Consider the following 22,748-nt stretch of genomic DNA (forward strand, 5'->3'; position numbering starts at 1 on the left):
TTATTACTTTTATTAGTCTAGAATAAGGCCAACAAACTATAGCCTATGGGCTAAATATGGTCTGTTTTTATAAATAGATTTATTGGAACACAGCCACACTCATCTGTTCACATACTGTCTATGGCTCCTCTCGCACTATAAAGGCAGAGCTGAGTAATTGTGACAGAAACTGCATGGTCTTCAAAGTCTAAAATACTTAGTATCTGGCCCTTTATAGAAAAAGTTTACCAACTCCTGGTCTATAATAATAAAAGCTAAAATTTAAGTGTTTCCTTTGTACCAAGCATTGCACATATACACACTTTATCTTTATTTATTCCTCAAAACAACCCTATGAAGCTGGCGCTATCATTATTCTCTTTTTATAGAAAAGGGAACAGAGACGTGGATTAGTTTACTCAAAAATCACAGAGCCAGGATTTCAAATCCAGATCTGTTTAATTCCACTGGTTCTCAACCAGAAAAGGTTATGAAAAGTTGTAAAAAATTCTCCAAAGACTCTTAAAAGGAAAGTAATCAGAATTAACAATTTAGTTAGGAACATGTAAATGCTTCAGGATTTATAGTCCACAGTTAGATAATGGTTTAAAAAAAAAACAAACCACCTGCCCTTATGCAAAAAATTCTGCAAAAAACCCCTTCAAATAAAGTTTTCAGCCACTCAGAGAAATTACTCAAAATATATTCCAATGATTAAATAGAGGACAAAAAATAGAAAAGGGCTATTTTTATTTGTATGGTCAGATGATACATACAGGAAGGAAATTAGATTAGCACACATGAGCTACTTTGCTTGTAAATATGTACAGAGAAAATAGTTTGACTTAAACAGAGCACTAAGTTTTAAAACACTAATGGGTTTTTTTGTTTGTTTTTGTTTTTGTTTTTCGGGGAGGGAGAACAGGGTCTCACTCTGTCGCTTGGGCTAGAGTGCAATGGTGTCATCACAGCTCACTGCAACCTCAAACTCTTGGACTCAAGTGATCCTCCTGCCTCAGCCTCCAGAGTAGCTGGGACTACTGTAAGTGCACACCACCACACCCAGCTAATTTTTCTATTTATTTTGTATTTATTTTGTAGGTCTCACTCTTACTCAGGCTGGTCTCTAACTCCTGGCTTCAAGCAATCCCCCATTTTGGCCTCCCAAAGTGCTAGGATTACAGGTGTGAGCCACCATGTCCAGCTTAAAACATTAACTTTTATTATTACTTTTTTGATCATAATGAATATATAACTAGTATCTATCACTGATTATTTTACTGATTAAATAAGCAGATTTGCGAAGGACATACCAAACCACCTTGCTAAGAAACATGGTGCCTCCAAATTAGACAGCTAATAATACAAAGAATGAAAAGAATATGGATTCTTACTTCACAAAGTATGGACACAAAAGGTTTATGTATTTTATTTTTACCATTCTTCTCTCATCTATGCTTCTGTGTTTTTCAATGTAATTAATTAGAATAATAGAAGATAATGTGGGCTAAGGAATAAAAATTATTATAAGGAAATGATAGGGATGTGATAAGGGAACTGGTAGTTGATACATTTGTTTGAGGAAGAACTGGAGAAAATGAACATTTCTGCTCAGGATTTTCTAGAGGTTATCACACATAAAACACAAGGAAATATGACACAAATAAAGGCAACTGATGAGACTTGAGAGTCAGATGACAGACAAGAGCTCTACTGCACTGGTACCAAAACAAACAAACAAAAAGCCTCACCACATGCTCTTCACCAAGCAACATTAATATGACACTCCGGAAATGTTTATCTCAGTTCCCTCAGGACTTTAGTCACCCAAGTGGACCAGGTCTCTTTTGGGTCTAAAATCATGATGGACATTTCATTATAGTTTGCCAGAAATGAAACCAAAAAGTCAACTGCAGTTTCGATAAGTGGCTGACAAGTACATTCAGTTGAGTATACCTCGGGTGCCCAAAGCACAATGCCACAAAACCATGGATTTCTGATAGAACAACCTTGGTTCAAACGTGTAATAAACCTGCTTCAAGATCACAAGAGGCTATTTTTAAAAGTTGTGAAAGGAAAAAAAAAGTAAAGCAATTTTCTAGGAATTGAATCACTTCAAATATAACAGGAGAGCTTAGTAACGAAACCCTGTAGTTAATCTTTTTGAGATGTGAATAATTACTCTAATTTATATGAATTTTATGAATTTTTATGTCCACGTACTGTTTTTTTTAAATATAAGATTTACAAATATATTTAAATGTGCATTGAAAATACTGGAAGCAAATACAGTATAATATGAATAGCAATTATCCTAGGTGATGAGATTTTGGATGATTTATATATTTTTCCATAGGCTTTCCTGGATTTTACAAGTTTTCAATAATTTAGAAAAGTTCTTTTTCTGAATGTAAAAATAAAAAATGTTCACTATAGAACACCAAGAAAACAGCTAAGTGTAAAGAAGAAAATAAAAATTATACTTAATTTAAAGGTCATAACAACATAAGCAGATTCCTACCCAAAATAAGTTAAAGTAATATTCAGTTGTTAGCTTCCTAGGTAAATTATGACTCTATGAGCAGGATTTTCTAACCTTCTAAAAACCAATTATCTCATTTTCCTTTCCCTAAAAGCAACTGGAAAATCAATGCATATTTGGGGGTGAGAGGGAAGAAACTATGTCCTGGATGGATTAAAACAATTTTGGAAGGCTATTCCCATCTTAGCTTACTTTCTAAGGCAACAATTTATCATGAATGGGGGGCAGGAAACAACATACAGGTTGAGCTCTCCAAATATGAAAATGCTCCAAAATCTGAAACTTGTTGAGCTCCGATCTGACATTGGGAAGAAATGCTCACTGGAGCAGTTCAGATTTTGGATTTTTGCATTTCAGATATTTAACTGGTATATATATATATATATATATATATATATGCAAATATTCCAAAATCTGAAACATTTCTGGTCCCAAGCATTTCAGATAAAGGATACTCAATCTGTACCTCAGGCTTCATCAAAGATAAGAGGGAGGGAGTCTAGGGGCACGGGAGGACAGCAGGGCACTATTTAACAGCAAATGTAACGTCAGCTGGGCAGGTAAGATGCTGCCTCAAGGTGAATCATTCTCTGGCCATGGTGTCACACTCCCACCAGATCTCAGAAATTACCTGGGGTGCTAAAATATAGATTCCTGTGTCTGAATAAGATGTGCACAGTTTCACTGCCATGTCAAGGTAACACTAACTACATGTGTTAACATAATAAGATACTAAATGCCATTAAAAATAAAAAAAATATGTAGACTATGCAGATACTTCAGTCTAAATGAAATAATGTCAGGTGATAAAAGAACACAAAATATTATGTACACAATATAACTATATATAAAAATTATTTAGATACGATTATTATAAAGATCAAATGGAACATAAAAATTCCATAAGTATTTGGATTAAGGTACTGATTAGGCACTCCTTATTTCATTACCATTTTATTGCTTTGTTTATAGAAAGAGAATTATGTACAAAATCAAAGTAATTTTAAGAGGCACTAAATACAGATAAATGCTAGAATGGAAGCTTCTAGTCTCACAAAGTAAGTCTTTTTCATAACTTCTAAACCCTGTAAAATAGATCCAAAGAAAAAGACCACTTGCTGATTATTACACAATACCAGCTTCAGTTTGGAGGTTCCTGATCTCTCAGTCTGTTATGCACAGTATCCACTAGGGGTCACCATTATGTTTAAATAGTGATGATGTTAGAAGGTTCAGTAATTATAAATTTAAGAAAAACCACAAATTTTAAGTTCTTCTGTAACACAAAGCCTTCCTCATCAATGATCAACATGTGCACAATTTATTGTTCTTTGGCAAAAAGAGACATCAGAGTCTTATATGTTTCTATTGTTTGAACATAGTAACAATGATAATCCAGAAAAAATACTAATATTTAGGTGTATAAAACTACACAAAATTTCCATTCAGGAAGAGGAAAGAAAGCCAACCTCAGCTTCTTATCTTTCAACTCTGTCTGTGATATTCTCATTTATAAGAGTAACAAAGTGAAGCAGGATGGATTCTGCAAACCAATAATTCAACTTTTTAGGGGTGAACACAACAGACATGCTCACTGTTCTTGGTGCTGGTGTCCAGAGAAGAAACATATTAAACATGTTATCACCATATATACATCTTTTACATTGTGATATGTGCTGAGAAGGAAAAGAACAAGGCTCTCTGAGCCCACATAATGGGGAGTTTACTTGTATTAGAGTTTCAGGGAAGGTCAATGTCTGTTAAAAGGAGACAATGATGCAAGACTTAGGTAGGCAGAGAGAGAGGAAATCCACTTCATTCAAAAGCATGGTGTCTGTAAAAGCCCAGTGAGGGAGAAAAACCCTAACAAGTCTACGACAGACTGGTAGGGCTAAAAGCACAGTGAAAGAGTAGGATGTTACAAAATGAGAGTGGAGAAGAAAAGCAGGGTCAGGTCACTTGTCCTAAGCCAAATGGGCAGTCTTTGAAGGGATTTAAACAGGAAATGACAGAATAACAATGACAACATTTCTACAGCTCTAAACTTTTATAACGCTATCCTCATTATGTCTTCACAATGACACTACCTGAGAGATACTATTAGCAAGGCGGGATGCCCATATCACAGATTTGTTTTTCATTTATTTATTTATTTATTTATTTATTTTTGAGACACAGTCTCTCTCTGCCACCCCAGGGTAGAGTGCAGTGGCGTCATAATAGCTCACTGCAACCTCAAACTCCTGTGCTCAAGTGATCCTCTTGCCTCAGCCTTCCGAGGAGCTGGGACTACAGGCGTGTGACACCACATCCAGCTAATTTTTCTATTTTTTGCAGAGACAGGGTCTCACTCTTGCTCAGGCTGGTATAGATTTGTTTTCCTATAGTGAGAGTGCCAAAATCACCTTGAATCATTATAAATAAAGCCCTTCCACTCCATCCAATAAGTGTGGGTAAGGGCACCCTGAATCACTTAGTCTTTTTCTTGAGGGGCTAAAGCACCCATGAATCACTGAGGTGAGCCTTCCTTGGAAGGGGGGGTGATTAACCTCCCACCTGGGGAAGGGGAAGGAGGAATGAGAACGTTGGTGTTTGGAGTCTGGAAAAGGGGCAGCCTACTTGATTCCTAGGGGAGGATTCTGGAAGGGAAGAGGTTAGGAGTTTCAGGTCTGTGAAACGGCAGGTAAACAGAACCAGACCCAAGCTTCCTGGGCCATCTGACATCAGGAAATGGCTGTGCTTGAGGCCAAAGGAGCACAATAGCAGGAGCTCTGCTTTGCATTCCAAGTGGAGTACCTGGGCTGAGCTGAACAGAGTGGGCTCCTCCCTAAGAAGGCATCAGAACAGCTGATGCAGGAAACAGTCTTAGTAGTGAGTCAGCATTACCGGTCAGTCACATAGTGAGGACTAGTTTTCAATAGCACCCTGTGAAATGCTGGAAATTAAATGGCAGATTGTGGGGCTTTCCCCCTTTAGGGGTGAAAGCTGGACCTACCATCTTTCCTTTTGCACTGCCTACATCCCTGGGGGTTCTTGGACAATTCATGAGGAAAAAGAAGACCCAAGAGGAAGATACTAGACTTCCTCTGATAAGATATATGGGGACAGATGTAATTGCAATGTGTACTCTAGTTCAGAGTGATTCTAATACCATCCAAATCCAACAAATGAAAGAGCATAACTGGGACTGGAAAGAAAAATTCCAGGTTCTTTCCATTATGCTATAAGTCTTACGTGGGAAGGAACTTTTAAATCAAAATGGGATAAATAAAACAAAATAGATTCCACTCCCCAAACCCTACATGTGCACATGCACACACATATAGAGACACATTGCCTACTTAATATTTATATTTGGAAATGTCCTGCAGCATTTCAAAATGCTGTTCCTGATTTCAATAACTGGTTTAAGTTTATGTCACTTTGAATTTTCACAGTACTTTATTTAGAGCTCTCTTACAGTGCTTATTTTACTCGTTTATGATCCTCATTTGTATAACTATCTTATCTCTCCTATGATAGTATAAATAATTTGAGGTCAGGGGCTGGTCTTATTCATCTTGTATCTCCTATAGTAATTGGCCCTCAGTCTTTTACATTGCAGGTACCTAATATTTTAGTTAAAATAAATGATTATGATTTTGTCTGTCTCCCTACCTCTACCAATGATAGTGGGTGGTTAGGAAAAACAAAGAGATACTAATTTAAAGTTAACCTAAAAATCCTGCTTATCTATGTACCTCTAAGTCATACAAATCTTATGTAAAAATTTGTGACTCACTATTTTCATATATTTACATGAGACCATTGAGAAAAACAGGGCTATAGACTATTCTCCAGAGGCATTATCATTGGCTTGAGAGACAGCAAGAGTTTTCCTTTGTTTTGTAATAACTCGTTCACATACATGCTTGAACAACCTCAAAGGGAACTGACCTCAGAAGAACTGTGATAAAGGGGCGTGGAGCAGCTGGCGAATGGAGGTACATGTATTTGTGCTCCAACACTGGTGACTGTTGCTTCTAGCAAAGAAAGCGGCAATCACAAAAGGAATCCAAGTTTGGGAAAAACCTTTGGATAACCAGAACTTCTTCCCAAGACAAGCTACAGAACATGAACACATAACCGTCTCCATAAACTGATATGTCTTATCCCCAAAAAGGCAGTAGGTGAGAGTCTCGGGAAAAACGATGTGCAAACCTATAGTCCAAGATGGAATGTGTAAAAGGTGAAATCCTGTTCTGAGGCAAGAGACAATTAAATGAAGTGAAAGGGTAGAAGAAAGTCAAACGATGAAAGAAAAAAAAAAACTACACAAAGGTCATAAATAATCTCAAATACACTACAGATAGAACAGAATGTTTTCACCAATGCCATCAAAAATAGAAGCGGCAGTAATGTTCTAAAACAAACGATGTTTAGAAATACAGAGGTAAATATCAGAAGAAACAGAAGAGTTGAAAGACACTATCTCTAGAACAGGCAAGGCACAGCACTGTTATTTCTGTTGTACTTTCTAAAACCTTGTGGTATTATTTAAAATACATATGCTAATTTCACTTAAAATTTTAAAAAAGGATATGCTAGAAGAGAATATCAGGTGAGAATTGACATACTGTGCACAGTCTCTTAAGGTAGTTTTGCTTTTTTTTTTGAGACAGAGTCTCGCTCTGTTGTCCGGGCTATAGTGCCGTGGCCTCAGCCTAGCTCATAGCAACCTCAAACTCCTGGGCTCAAGCGATCCTCCTGCCTCAGCCTCCCGAGTAGCTGGGACTACAGGCATGCGCCACCATGCCCAGTTAATTTTTTCTGTATATTTTTAGTTGTCTGGCTAATTTCTTTCTATTTTTTTAGTAGAGACGGGGTCTCGCTCTTGCTCAGGCTGCTCTGGAACTCCTGAGCTCTAACGATCCACCTGCCTCGGCCTCAAGGTAGTATTAATAGATGGTCTCATCTACTATATATGAGGCACTAATGCTGAAACTGGGACATGAAGAATAAAAATAATAAAGAATGCTCCTGGCCGGGTGCGGTGACTCACACTTGTAATCCTAGCACTCTGGGAGGCCGAGGCAGGTGGATGGCTCAATGTCAGGAGTTCGAGACCAGCCTGAGCAAGAGTGAGACCCTGTCTCTACTAAAAGTAGAAAAAATTAGCCGGGCATGTTGGCGCATGCCTGTAGTCCCAGCTACTCGGGAGGCTGAGGCAGGAGGATTGCTTGAGCCCAGGAGTTTGAGGTTGCTGTGAGCTAGGCTAATGCCACAGCACTCTAGCCAGGGCAAGAGTGAGACTCTGTCTCAAAAAAAAAAAAAAAAAAAAAAAAGAATTGTTCCACATAGTGATACTCAAAAGCAGACCATCTTTTTGTTGTTGTTTTTTTTTTTTCTTTATTGCTTTTTCAATTCTCTACAGACACTGCATGCCTATTACCTGCACCTGGGTGGGCTGCTCCTACTGCCACTACAAGGTTTGGGAAAAGAGAGGAGCAGCTGGTATCCAAAGCACAGGTGGACCCCTGTCCTTGGGTAGGAGGGCTAGATTATCTTTTTAACCAGAAGGAAGAAAGTAAACATAAAGGGGCACAGATATTGGAAATTTGAAGTTTGGTAGGAAATTTAAGGTCCTGTCATCAAATGCCTTCTATTTCCTCAGTGAGGTCATCTGCAAGGCCATTCCTATTGGGAGCTGGATATGGCACATCCTCTTGGCCTACTGCAATTAAAAGTCTGGTTCGTCAAATCCATACTCCCTAAGCAACCTTCTACTTATGATTTGGCTTCCCATGTAGATTCGTCCATGGGGCAAGAATGTGCTGACCATAAAGATTTCTCATAAACTGGTTTTTTAACATGATTTAGTTTCTGTGTAGACTGACTACAGATAACAGACAGATCATGGTCCTTTTAATAGCTACATTTCTCACTGAGTTATTCTCTAAGGATCTGGCTGTTTTTGTACAAGTGACTAAAGTAAATCTCTAGACCTTTGGAGGCATGGGCCAAATCCACAATGAAGCAACAAATCAGGCTAACACCCCCACCCTCTAGGTCATGCCTTGCTCAGCAAAAGCTGGCTTTTCATTAGCTGTCACTGGCCCAATTTCTGCCTCTTCTCTCTCAATTCATTTCTACATGTACCTGTTCATTACTCTAAATTAGTTGTAACTGTACTGACCTAGTACAGTTTTTGTAGGAAGGCATTTACAAGAATAACACAAGAAATAAAGTAAGGACCTCAGTGAAATATATTGGTATACCACCATTATTTATTTATTCCATTGTTCATTCAACAAATATTAAGAGACCATAAACCCATAGTAAGCAAGGCTTACTATGAGGATCGGTGGGATATACAAAGTCCTCATGGTATTTATAATCCAGTAATAAAAGCAATTAGCTCCACAAAGAACAAGCTTGCAAAAACATACTTTGATTATAGGAGGGAAATTAGCAATAAAGAAAAAATTCCTTATAGTAAAAGTGATTAAAGCAGAAACAAGCTAACAAAGGAAATCCTGGAATCTGAGTAACTTAAAAAATATGAAGATTTAGAGACAGCCCTACTTAGAGGCAAAGGTTAGGGTAACCCCTTTGGAATTAAGCATGAAAATGACTCAGGACTTTCTGATATATAAAGAACATGCTAGTCTCTTTATAAAAGTAGGTCACGCTCTGAATTAATCTACAGGTTCATTTGGGGTCTTGCCCCAAATCCTCAAGCACTACAATCCTTGAGCTGGCTTGCAAAATTGGACCTGTCCTTTCTAGATCCAAGAAGAGGTTTTGCTTCTCTTCACCACAGATCATCCTCCAGCATAAATAAGATGTAGTTTTTCCCTGGCCTGGAATTTTTCTGCCATTGAATCATCTCAGTTATGTACAGAGTCTTTCATACACTACCACCCAAGCTGTGTGTAAATTATTTGATGACCTTGAGTATTTTTAAACTGTCTAGCACATGGCAGATGCTCAATAAAGATTCATTTCCTCCTTTCCTTCCTTCCGTTTTTTTCTCTTACTTGGTAAGGAAGGAAGAGAAAAACAGGAACAAAAGACAGATCTCTTGTAAGACAGCATCTCTTTCGTGCAAAAATACTGAAAAAGTTGAAACCATTTCTCATTGCCTACCTTGTGCCTGCGGGCTGTAAGGAGACAGAAGTTTGGACCGTTTCTTTTCATATCCTTTCTGTGTGATATCCCCTAAAACAGCAAGAAACAGAAATAGGTTATGCATTATTCTTACTCTGTGGTTGTCCACTGTGAAAATAAAATTAATTACAGAGTGTTATGGAACTACTACATATAGAATGGGGATGGGGCGGGGAATATATGGTTCTTTGCCAAGGATTTTGCTATATATATGATCTCCCATAGTCTTGGAGCTGACTTCTTTTGTGGAAAATTACAGGGCTCATCCCTACACCAATCTTTGCACTGCATACCACAACAGAGATTCTCGAGTTCCTAGGTATCTCTAGTTTCTTTGGTATTTAAGATATCCTAAAATGGAATACTACAAGGCTGACAAACAATGACCTTCTATTTTCATTTTAACCAAATAAGTGTAACTGGTTTGTGAGGTATTCACTTATATTGCTATACAGAACCACCTAAAATTAAAAGTCTAGTTAGGAGAAGTCAAGGTTCGGGCAGTGGGATGAGATATTTAAAAGGCTTTTCTGTACCCTAACACCTGTGCTGGAACCTGGACCGGAATTCCCACATCCTCTTCCCCCAGTTCACTGGTTTATCTTATTTATACACATGGTTCTCTTTTCCACAAGGTTAAATAAAAAAGTATACATCAAGAACACACAAAGTGCATATACAACAAATGCAGTAAGGATAAACTGATAAATACAGGAGAAAATATGTGGTTAAGTGGCAAGAAATACTCTAGGTACTAAGCAAAGGGGAGGAGATGGATGGGGAGAGAGCAGGGTTGAAAAGAATGGGATAGGTGGAGGAAGACAAAGACATCCGAAGGAGAATGAGCAATTCAAGCTGAGGGAAGAAAGACATGTGGTAGGGTGACATGATAGAGCATTGTCTTCTGAAAAAGAACCTTTAAAATCAGAGACAATTTTATTTAAAATGAAGCCTTACAAAGAACCCAATATACAAAACCAAAAAAGTCAAAATGTAGTCTAAAAAAGTACTTTAAACCTTCAAATTTTTAACATTCTCTTATATAGCCAATTGATGCAGGGAAGCATATTTTGATGGACCCAGAAATTTGAAATCAAGAGTGATAAATGTCATGTGCTGTTGGCCTCAGCATCTAACTGAAGAGGAGGTAGCAGGGCTTAAGCAGGGGAGCAACAACTGCAGATCTGCACTGCAGCAAGTTCACTCTTCCTTGGCAGGATGAGTCGTTAGGGACCAAAACCAAAAGCCAGAAAGACAAGATGTTGCCCAAATGCTACTACAGAGATTTGACCAAGAGATAGTAGTAGGTTAAATTAAAGATACTGGTAGAAGGGATGAAAAGAAGTGAATGAGTTAAAAGAGACATTAAGGAGGAAGATCGGACAGGATTTGCTGACTGGCTGAATGTAGGGTGGAAGGAGAGAGCTTTCTGGCTTGATGTGCATGTTTGGTGGTGGCGAAGGAGATGAGAGTTGAGTTTGGGACAGGCCTGTGGGACACACAAGAAGAGATGGCCAATCACGTTGGTTTTATAGATCTGTCTGGAACTCAGGAAAGAAATGTAGATTTGGAATCATCAGGATATAGTTGAAAAATAAAATATTATCTTCTTGGAGTCATCTGGAAGTTTCTATCATAATTTCAATTTAGCAACTGTACTTCTAAGAATTTATTCAAAAATATTCACAAGGTACACAAATATCAACATAAGAATATTCCATAGTTGGGCATGGTGGTATGTGCCTACAGTCCCAGCTACTTGAAAGGCTGAGGCAGGAGGATCACTTAAGCCCAGGAGTTCAGAACTGCAGTGAGCTATGATCATGCCTATGAATAGCCACTGCACTCCAGCCTAGGCAACACAGCAAGACTTTCCTAAAAAAACAAACAAACAAAAATTTGGAAGCAATCTAGATGCTTATAAAGACCATCTATATCAGTGGCTTTCAACTAGGAGCAATTCTGCCACCCAAGGGACATGTCACAATGTTGGAAAACATTCTTGTCACAACTGGAGGAAGAGGCGCTACTGGCATCTAGAAGATAGAGACCAGGGATGTTACTAACATCCTACAATGCACAGGACAGTCCCACAACAGAGATTTATCCAGCCCAATAGGTCAACAGTGCTGAGGATGAAAAATCCTGATCTATATAATAATATGCAGGTATTCCAAATGTACTGGCACAGGAGATATCTATAATATATTATGCATAAAAGGTAAGCTGCAGAACAGTAAGTATAATATGATCTGATTCTGTAAAAAAAGAAAAACAGTAATAGATATGTTTACATATATTGAAAATAATTGGGAAGACTATATACTAAATTATTTATCATTAGGGGATGGGATTGTGGGGATTTTCACTTTGTTTTATATACTTAACAGTGTTTGATTTCAAAAATAAGCCTGATTTATATAATCTCAAAAATACAGATATTTTTGGCCAGGCGCACTGGCTCACACCTACAGCACTTTAGGAGGCTGAGGTGGGAGAGGCTGGAGGATCACTTAAGGCCAGGAGTTCAAGACCAGCCTGGGGAGCATAGTGAGACCCTCATCATTACAAAAAATAAGAAAAATTAGTCGGGCATGATGACTTGCACTTGTAGTCCCAGCTACTTAGGAGACTGAGGCAGGAAGATCACTTGAGCCCTGGAGTTTGAGGCTGCCAAGAGCTATGATGACACCAGTGTGCTCTAGCTGGGCAACAGAGTGAAACCCTGTCTCAATCAATCAATAAAAACACAGAGTTTTTTCATTAAGAATGAATAGCCTTCAGATGTGTATTTGCCAACATGACAAGACGGTCACAATATTTAGCAGAAAAAAACAAGATACTAAACAGTTTACACAGTATATTTGATTTTAATTTTTTCAGTGTGTGGACAGAAAAAATGTGGGTGTTCATACACCAAAATATTAACAGTGGTTAGCTATGGCTTGCAAGATTATGGACTGGTTTTAGCTTCGTTCCCTTCTTTCCTTTTTACCCATATTTTCTAATTTTTCTACAATGAACATCTATTATTTCAAGAAATAAATTTTTTTATTTTTGTTCTTTCATCCAGCCTGCAGAAATAAGGAAACAATATTTTAAGACTTCAATCATGACTACTTACTACACTATATAAATTTAATCACAATGTTCCTTCTTCTCTGTTTCCTTGTTGAAATATAGAAACCTTCAGCGTGTTTTTTCAAAAATAAAAACCAAATCTTTTCAAGTTAGCCAACTTAAGAGTTTAGGTAATTTCAAATAATATACACAACTAACGGAGGTACAGGAGCCTACCAAGGAAACTTTCCTCAGAAACAGGAACCATGTCTTCTATTGTAAAAGAAATAACAGAGCATTCTCCCAATCCACTCTTCACTTACAGGGTCCCTTCCCCTACCGGGTACCCTTCCCGCCTACCCCCTCAGGCACAAAGACCACTTCTGATGGCTCAGAACACATCTGGCAAAGTGACAAAGTGAAAGGCCTTTCAAAGCTTTCTTCAAGGCTTACAGTCTCAATCATTTACTGTCAGTAAATGATCGTGGGACAAACTGTTAGATTTGGCATCCTGGACTTTAATCAACCACTAACCACCTCAGGTTTTTAAAGAGGTCAATCAAGAAAGTCTCGTTCAGCCATGCCAATTAGCTCCATTAGACCCATAATGAGCAAAGAGATTAAGGAGAGCTGGAAGAAGCTGAGCTGCAGTGACAATGTGAGGACTATGATGCTGGGCCATATAATAACTCAAAAATGTTCTCCCCCTTCTCTGACTACAAGCCCCTGCTCAAAAGTCAACTCCTCTGTGATGCTTTCCACCACTTGTTAGCCACTTCCTTCTAGTGCTCCTACAACTGTGCATGCATCTGCGATAGTACTTAGCATGTCACTAGTATTTAATTACGTGTTTACACTCCCCATCTCCCTACTAGACTGTGCACTTGAGGGCAGGGATTGTGTCTTGTTCATCTCTGTAGCCTGGAACAATAGGTGCTTGTTGAATGACTGAATGAATTAATAAAATGGAGGCACTGAGAGAACAATAAATCAAAGAGACATGTGTGTACTTGGGTGGAAAACTGGAAATGGGAGAAAAAGAGGACTTTACTTCAGCAAGAGCTGAAAGGCCCAGGGAGAGGAATCTAGGGAACCAGAAGTTTACTGAAACTTGACAGCTAGACCTTTGAGGTGACCAGAAAAGCAACACTTGGACTGCCTGAAGACAATAGTATATAAATCACAGAGCACTAAAAGCCAAAGGAACTCCAAGCCAGATATAGATACATCCCTTAGCTAGTGAGCAAGACCAGAAAGAAGGAATTCAGTGAGAATCCGTTGTCCCACATTTCTGTTTATGCTCTTAAATCATTCTCACCACCTATATAGTAAAACAGATTTCGCTGCACTAAAGCAATGTTTCCAAACTTGCCCAATTATTAAGAATCACCTGAAGAACTTGTAAAAATACAAATTCCCAGACCCCTCCCATGGAGATTCTGATGCAGAAATCTATACTTCTAACAAGTACCTTCCAATGAATTTTAAAAATCAGGCAAGTTTGAAAACAGCTGCTGTAAAGAATCCTGTCTGGAGTGTGCTGGGTGGCTCTGCTGACTTAATGTCAGGGGAAAGATAGCCTCGGCTATCCGGCCTCAATGGAGAGCACAGAACCTTCGGAGCTCACAGACACTAAGTCACATCACAAGTATTCTTACTCAGAATAGATTTTTTGCCCTCTGGCATATGGAACAAGAAGGAGTGCCATAACTATACCTGTATAAAATTTGCATTAAATGACATTATGTCGAAAGGAAATCTTTTGTTCAGGTTTTTTGAGAAATAAACAAATAGAGGGAGGATTAGCCTTCCCCTTCCACTTGGGTAACATATTTCTCCACCCACATGTACGCTTTAGAAGAGCAGCCACATCCAGGGCTCTGCAGAGCCTGGCAGGTGTGGAGGCACAGGGACATATAAGATAGTAACCCAAACAACTAAGAGACAAGCCACGAGCAGTCTGGGACCCACATGACTTGACACTGTCCAGCCACATCAGCACTACCACAGTCTTGAACAGCCAATACCAGCCATATGGAAAGATGCATGTGCGAGGCTAAGTGGAAAGAACATTATGTTCCCAACAGCCCTCCTCCCCAATGAAAGCAGCTTGTCACAAGGAGCCCACAAATCATCTTAACCGATTCACAGAGAAGCTATGAGGTGTGTGAGCCTACCAGCCAAGCCAAGCCTCTTAAAGACCACAAGGTAACAAGGAAAATAGTCCTACAGGCAGTGAACTGTCCAAGTGTATAATTACACTAATGACACTGTGGCACTGTGCTGTGGTGAAGAACTTAAGAGTCTGAGCCACACAGAACTATGTCTAGAACAGAGCTTTACCGCTTCTGGGCTATAGGATTCTAGACAACTTGTACTTCTAGATAAGTCTCAGTTTCCATGCCTGTGAAATAGGGAATAATACCTATCTTGCAAAGTTTTCATTGTGATTAAAAGTGTAAGGTGTGGGCTGCAGAAAACACCATTATCAAAAAAACATTTACCAAAGGCCTACTGAGGTCTACCCTATTGGCCAGGTTGGCGTAGGAGGAGGCAACTATGTGGCAGAGAGGAGACAGGCAAACAAACATTGCTAACACTCCATAATTAAGGGTCATGGGAGAGATGCACACCAAATGCGGCATGGAACCCTGAAGGACACATCAAGATCTCTGCTTGAGTAGGGAAAAGGAAAGCTTCACAGAGCGGGTGATGTTTGGTTTGGGTCTGGTCTTTCATTCCAATATGAGAAATGTGATATAAATTCCTAATGATGTAGTCACTTAGTGGTTTGCTAGTTTTACTCTGCTGCTGACTGGCTCTGTATGGGCATGACCATGTTTGGTAGTTTGCTTTAGGATTCTTATCTCCCAGAGAAATGGGGCAATGCTAAGTAATTTTCATTTAAGACCTCGTGCAGCACCCTGAGCAATTAGGTGCTAAATAAACATGGGATTTGGGAAATTCTGGAGGGTCACCAAATTGCATATTCCTGCAGGGAACAATCTTGACAGAATAGAGGGCAAGGATTACAGCTCCAGCCATAAACTTTCTGCTCCAATGGAAATAAAAAGGCAAGTGCCACTGTAGCCCTGCCTCAAAGTCATACCTCTTTAGTCAGAGGTGGAAATGGGGCAAGGGGAACCCTGGGAGTCCAAGAAAAGCATTCTTGAGCACTGAATGGATGACAAGCAGAGTATTAAGCAAAGATGAATAAAACAGTATCTTTGCCTTCAAGGAGTTCCCAATCTAAACAAATATTACAATAAAAGTGACAAGTACTACCCTAGAGATTATGTGCAAAGTCTCATAAAAGCAAGAAAATAATGCTCATGAAAAATTATCATACTCAACAAAAATAAATAAGTAAATAACACTTACCAAGGGCTTACTATGTATCAGTCTCTGTTCCAAGAGTCTCACAGCAGCCCTATCAGGTGGTATTATCATCATTCTTATTATACAGGTAAGGATAGAGAGACATAGGAAGTTTAAACAACTTGCTTATGGTCACACCTAATAAGTGCTATGATTAGGATATGAACCCAAGCAGACTTAGCTCCAGAGCTCCTGTTCTTAGTTACTACCCTATATTCATTTCAGAGAGAAACTCCAAATTCTGCTTCAGAAAGACTGGAAAGACATTGAAAAAGTGGCTCTTGGCCTGAGTCTTAAAGGATGACTGTCAGGAGACAGAGACAGTGAGGCGAAGGCACAGTTCATCAAACCCACAGCTTGGAAGAGAGTAGCATGCTTGGAGCAATTAAAAAGATATAAAAACTGTAAATTCCATCTCTAATGAACAGGACACTGACCCTGCTGCTACTCCTGCAGGCCTATCAAGGGGAAGGACTCCACAGTTTGTGCCTCACCATGAAATACTCAGACACTTGACATGTAGGGCTGGTATATACCTCATGGGTCCATCAATTTACTTCCCTCTTCATGAAATATTAATAGCTCTATATAACACAACTACCATTCTAACTTTTCAAAATGTTCTGAAATCAATTTATTTGATTTTGCTAAAAGCCCTCTTCAATAACCAAAAAAGGCATTACCTTCATGACAAAGAAACTGAGATGAGAAAAGGTAAATGTCTTTCTTAAGGACACACAGTTAGTCTGTAATCCCAGCTTCTCAGAAGCCTCAGGTGGGAGGATGGACTGAGCCAGGAGCTCGAGGCTGCAGTGAGCTATGATTGTGCCACTGCACTCTAGCCTGGATGACAAAGCAAGACCTCATCTCTACTTAAAAAAAAGACACAGATACACAGCTAGACTAGAATCTGGGTCTCTGGCTTTTTCTTACTATTCTTTGTCCATTGTTATTTATTTGTAGGTGGCCCTCAAATCAGATACAATAAAAAAAATAAAACTAACCTATTGTTCATAAGATGAACAACATGGAATAAGCAGTTTTTATGACTCACTTCGAAATACAGATGACTTTTCAAAACACATTAACAACACTTCCCCCACTCTTTAACAAGATCCTGAATGAACTCTCTTTTAATCGCTTTCATCTTTTAAATGAGACAGCCAATTGTGGAAACGGTGTCCAATTGCTATTTAAAAATAGTCAGCAAAAAGTCATTATACATCACTATTGATCTACATATAGAATGTGGCCTGTTTTGTTAAGGAGTAATTAGGAGAGAAAGAAATGAAAGACTAAGGAGAAAAAGTTCTAAGAGTCATCACCTTCAAATCTATACTTGTATCTAATCAACCTATTCTATCCTTTATAGTAAATTTTAGACCAGAAAGGTGGTATATGTTGGCTCTGGCTGGACTGGGGTTATGACCACTTACACACAGGGGATGTAAGCAGACCTATAAAGAGAAAGAGACAAAAATACAGCTAAGAACGGGAATGAGGTCCATCTTAAAGCAAAGCTGAAAAAAATAGAGGATTTGAATCATATCCAGAAGGTGCTGGCTAGAAAACAAAGAACATTTTTTTTATTCAATTTTCTCATATTCTCCTCACAATGATAATTCTATTCAGTAAATTACATACAAGCAGCCACCCATCTTTGAACATCCTCCTTCTCTAGAAGTGGTAATAGAAAGGCTCACAAACTTACAAAATAAAGCTCATAGTCATATAAAAGAACGGCCTTAACTCTTAAACCAGCTACTGACATTTGTCTTTCCCTACCTATTTTTCTTGCGACATCTTACTGAAAGTGTCCAACGGGACTCCAAAGAATTAAAAACTTTGAATAATTCAAAGAACTTTCTGTAGTTTCTTTCTACAGAGAGTAGAATTAATCTTATGATGAAAAGAAAGTAAAAGGATATAACGTTTTCATAGTTTAGCCAGAAATAAAACTATTAAAATACTTTAATCTGTTGAAAGAAGATGAGAATTTTTTATTTGATCTAATTTTTTTGGAAGACAATCAGTGGTTCTAAGTCTTCAACTAGCGGCCTATAAAAGCTATACTATTCTCTTTTTTCAACTCAACCTTGCTAATCTTACATAAGATTTTTCAAGGAAATTAACTTCAGAACATTCAAATTTCCATTCTCAGTAGATATCCTCTCACTTCATTTAGGACAATGACTAGATATTTGCCATGTCAACAACTAGAGGATAAACCCAGATTGCTTCTCCCAAAACTCAAACCACAGAATTATTTTGGCTGCACTGCTCTGTTTTCTAGGTCAAATATATATGACTTCTTACAAATGGTATTTCACCTAAGGCACCAAGCAAGTTCAAACAAATAATATGCAACAAAGTAAAACACTTAAAACACTGGGAAACTGATCTGTAAGTATGACTACATCATTAGGCAGCTGGTTAAATTAATCCACCTAATGCAAAAGGTATGTTCATTTGTCCACTTAGAAAAACCAAGCCTGCAAATAAGAAATTTGCTACACAAATGACTTGAATGTTTAAAAGAAACAGGAGGAACCCAAGGGATGGTTCAGTCAGTAGAAAAAGCACAGTTTCCAGCATAAGGCAAATCTGGGTTTGCACCCTGAGTCTGTCATTTACTTGCTACTTAACAAGTTACTTAACAACTTTGTGCCTCAGTTTCATAATAGGTAAAACTGGAATAACTCCTACTTTGAGCTCTTATGATGAGTCTTCAATGAGAGAATAAATTCAGAAGTCCCTGGCACACAGAACATACTCAACTAGTTTTAGTTGACGCCACCCAAGCCCCAACCCCACCCTTAAGTCCTAAGAGTAACTTTATCTTTAAAAGGATTATTTAGAAAATTCTGGGTTGGTAGATTCTCTTTAAAAAAAGAAGAAGAGGGAGTGCACTAAGTGTCACTAAAGATGCATGGTAGGGCTAGACTATCAGCATTAAGAGCCAATAAAGTTAGTGCTTTTGGATGCTAAAAGTCTAAACAAAGGAAAACTGATGTTTCAAAGACGAGGTAGAAATAACTAAACCAGAAATGAGCAGAGATTAGTTAAAATGCATATATGTAAATGTATGTAAATAAAAGTGCCATTATGCACAAAACAGGACTACATGCATCCAATTATGGATATTGCCAAACTCCCAGGGAAAAGACGGCATGGAAAACAAGATAACTTTCATTTTGGCTTCTTCTTTCCCCTGACTTTTATCTTTAATTTTTGTCAAAAATTTAGAAAACTGTTTCTACCATTAATAGGTATATTCAATTATTCTGGCATCCATCCCAGCAATTTTTTAAAACTAGACAGTAAGTAATAACATCTATATCAACCATTGAATCTGAATTAAATGGTTCTTGTGCCAAATATTCTTTGTCAATAGTAAAGATAAAATTAACAGTGTTCAAAATCCAAGTATGTCCTCTTGCAAGTGCAAAATAATTGAAAATTTTTAAAGAGATGAAGAATTTTGTTGGTAACAAATTCACACTGCTCCACAAATCAAAGATGCACAGGAAAAAACACAGGGAAGGAAAATACTGCTGTGCCATAGCATGTGGATCACAAAATAAAGTCATTTAGGTCAAAGTGGAAAGGGGTCTTTCCAATGAGGTAGAAAACAGATCATCATTTTGTGTTTGGCACAGATTTACAGTCTCGGGTTCCAGGTGTCTGGAGATTTGGGTTTTCCTCCCTAAACTAGTCCTAGCTACAAACTAGCCCTCTGATACTGGGCAAGCCGTTATACTTCTCTGGCCTCAGTTTCCTCATCTGTAGGAATGAGGATCTCATGAGCTCTAAGCCTGCTTTAGCTCAATGTTTGATGAATGCCACTTGTCTGGCACTGTTACATGTGGCAAGTCAAACACGAGGGAGTGCCAGGCACAGTGACTGATTGCCTGCAATACCAGCATTTTAGGAGGCCAAGACTTTAAGACCAACCTGAACAACATAGTGAGACCCTGCCTCTATTAAAAAAAATATAAAAAACCCAGGGAGGATATTTAGTAGGCAATAGGAGCTAAGCTCTAGCATGGTTATACAGATTTTGGGAACTATCAGATGTAGGAGGCTATAGTTGAAGCCTTCGGTGTAAATGTTATCACCCAGAAGGAATGCAGCGTGAGGAGAGAAGGTGGCCAGAAAAGGAATCCTGGAGTAAACTAACATTTAAAGAACAAGCAGACGAAATGGAGATAATACTGAGACATGGTTGGGAGACCAGGAGGGAATGGGGAGAAAGGAGGGAGAAGAAAGAGAGATGATGACGAATATACACTGTCACTAGTGTAAAATTAAGATCAAAAATTCCCACTGGGTTTTGGCAGGTAGATCACCAGTGGCCCAGTTAAGAATAATTTTAAAGTAACAGTGAAGGAAGAAGACAGATTATTTAGCGTAATGAAGAATAAATAAGAGGTATAGTGAGAGCAACAGATTTCTTTCTTTCCATATGTTTTATTATAAAGGGAATGAGATATGGTGCAGTATCTATAGAAGGCTAGGGTCAAGGAAGGTGAGTCTTTTTTTTTTTTCTTGCTTTCTTTTCCTTTTTTATTTTTATTTTTTTTGAGAGTCTCAGTTTCTGTCACCCAGGCTGGAGTGCAGTGGTGTCATCATAGCTCACAGCAACCTCAAACTCCTGGGCCCAAGAGACCCTCCCACCTCAGCCTCCCAAGTATCTGGGACTTCAGGCATGCACCAACATGCCCAGCTAATTTTTTAATTTTTTGTAGAGATGGGGTCTTGATATGTTGCCCAGGCTTTCTTTTTCTTAAAGATGGACAAATATATAAGTTATAGAGAAAGAGCTATTAGAAAGAGGTTGAAACACTGATCAACAAATACTAAGAACTTCCTATGTGCAAAGCACTACTTTAGAGTGGGACATGATCCCAACATGACATAGTCATGAAGTTTATAGTTTCTCCCAGTATAGAGAGACCAAAAGCAATTCTATAATTAATGATTTAATTACAAGTTTGCTGTGGGGAGCTGAGAGCTCTAACAGACGTTGGCAGGGCCTCAGCACTGCACCACTCCAGAGAGTGCCCTTCAATGGTTAGCTTCAGGGCTTCCCAATCTGTACTAGGAATACGTTACTTGCCCTTGATCTGTGAGTGCTTTATGAGTGTGGAAATATTTATCCTCAGCCCTTGTAGCAGCCTGGCAGAGCTTGCAGGCACTGGAAGGCCCAAGCAAGTCACCTTGAATAGGCAAACAGTCTTTACCCCACTGTACTGAACAAATGTTATCATTTTCTATGTTTGTCAGGATATTTAAAAGGTTGAAAGCATTGTAGGACTTTAATGATACCTTTTTCTCTAAGAAAGAAGATGTCTTAACTATTAAAAAAAATCAATTCTGGGCCGGGCGCGGTGGCTCACGCCTGTAATCCTAGCTCTGGGAGGCCGAGGCGGGTGGATCGCTCGAGGTCAGGAGTTCGAGACCAGCCTGAGCAATACTGAGACCCCGTCTCTACTAAAAATAGAAAGAAATTATCTGGCCAACTAAAAAATATATATACAAAAAAATTAGCCAGGCATGGTGGCTCATGCCTGTAGTCCCAGCTACTAGGGAGGCTGAGGCAGTAGGATTGCTTAAGCCCAGGAGTCTGAGGTTGCTGTGAGCTAGGCTGATGCCACGGCACTCACTCTAGCCCGGGCAACAAAGTGACACCCAGTCTCAAAAAAAAAAAAAAAAATCAATTCTGATCTTGACTATTAAAAAAACACAAAAGAAGATAAGGATGAGTAGGTAGGTATAGATTTGGGGGAACACTAGGAAGATGACAGGGCTCTGGCTTGCTGACCTCTAAATTTCTTTCTATGCAGGAGTCAGAATAAAGATTTTCTTGTCTATTTCCCCACTACATTCATTAACTGCTTATTTCACGCCAAGTACCATTCATCTAAGCATTCACATGTATTAACTCATTTAATCTTCTAAACAATCCTAGGCGGTGGTATTATGAATTCCAGTTTTCAGGTGAGAAAGTGAGGCACAGGGAGATTAAGTGACCTGCACAAGGACACAAGACTATGGAAGCACCAGCAAGATGGTCTAGCTCCAGGGTCCAAACTCTTAACCACTACTTAATGCTGCCTCTCTAGGCTCTTTGCTGAGAGAGATGGAAGAACTGGAAAAGGGAGTTTCCGTAGAGTTGCCACTGCAGGAATGGGAGGCACAGGTTCTGAAGTTCATATAGACTGTAGTCCCAGCTCCGCCAGTTATTAGCCAGTTATAAGTCTGAAAAAACTTAATTTCACTAAGTCCATTTCCTCAACTATAAAAGGAGGATAACAGAACCTACGCATAAATATGAAGATTAAAAGAGATAATACATGCAAAGTTCTTAGATTCTAGCACAGATTAAGCACTCAATGACATTTGCCACTCTAATGGCAGGGGAAGTTAACTAAAGAAATGTAGAGTGTGCCAGGCAGTGCTGAGAATCAGGGAGACAGGAAAACGACTTTTTTTAGTGGTGTCAATTTCCACAGTTTTGTGATTTTTTTTTTTTCCAGCAGTGCCTGAGAGAAGGTTGATGTTCAAATAACTTGGAGCTGGGGTGGAATAGAAAAGGAGATGAAAGGAAGCAAGGATCCATGCTAGCAAGTATTTATTA

At 38.7% G+C, this 22,748-nt stretch overlaps 1 protein-coding gene across 2 annotated transcripts in view; it reads right to left on the reverse strand.

Annotated features, from left to right (window-relative positions):
- DIP2B (disco interacting protein 2 homolog B) overlaps positions 1–22,748 on the reverse strand; it is a 209,474-nt gene that overhangs the window by 93,258 nt on the left and 93,468 nt on the right. For both annotated transcript variants that reach the window (XM_045554932.1, XM_045554933.1), the window contains exon 2: positions 9,650–9,721. In XM_045554932.1, coding sequence (XP_045410888.1) covers positions 9,650–9,721 — 72 coding nt within the window. The remainder of the gene's footprint in view (positions 1–9,649; positions 9,722–22,748) is intronic.

This window comes from Lemur catta, chromosome 6 (assembly GCF_020740605.2).
Source record: "Lemur catta isolate mLemCat1 chromosome 6, mLemCat1.pri, whole genome shotgun sequence".
NCBI lineage: Eukaryota > Metazoa > Chordata > Mammalia > Primates > Lemuridae > Lemur > Lemur catta.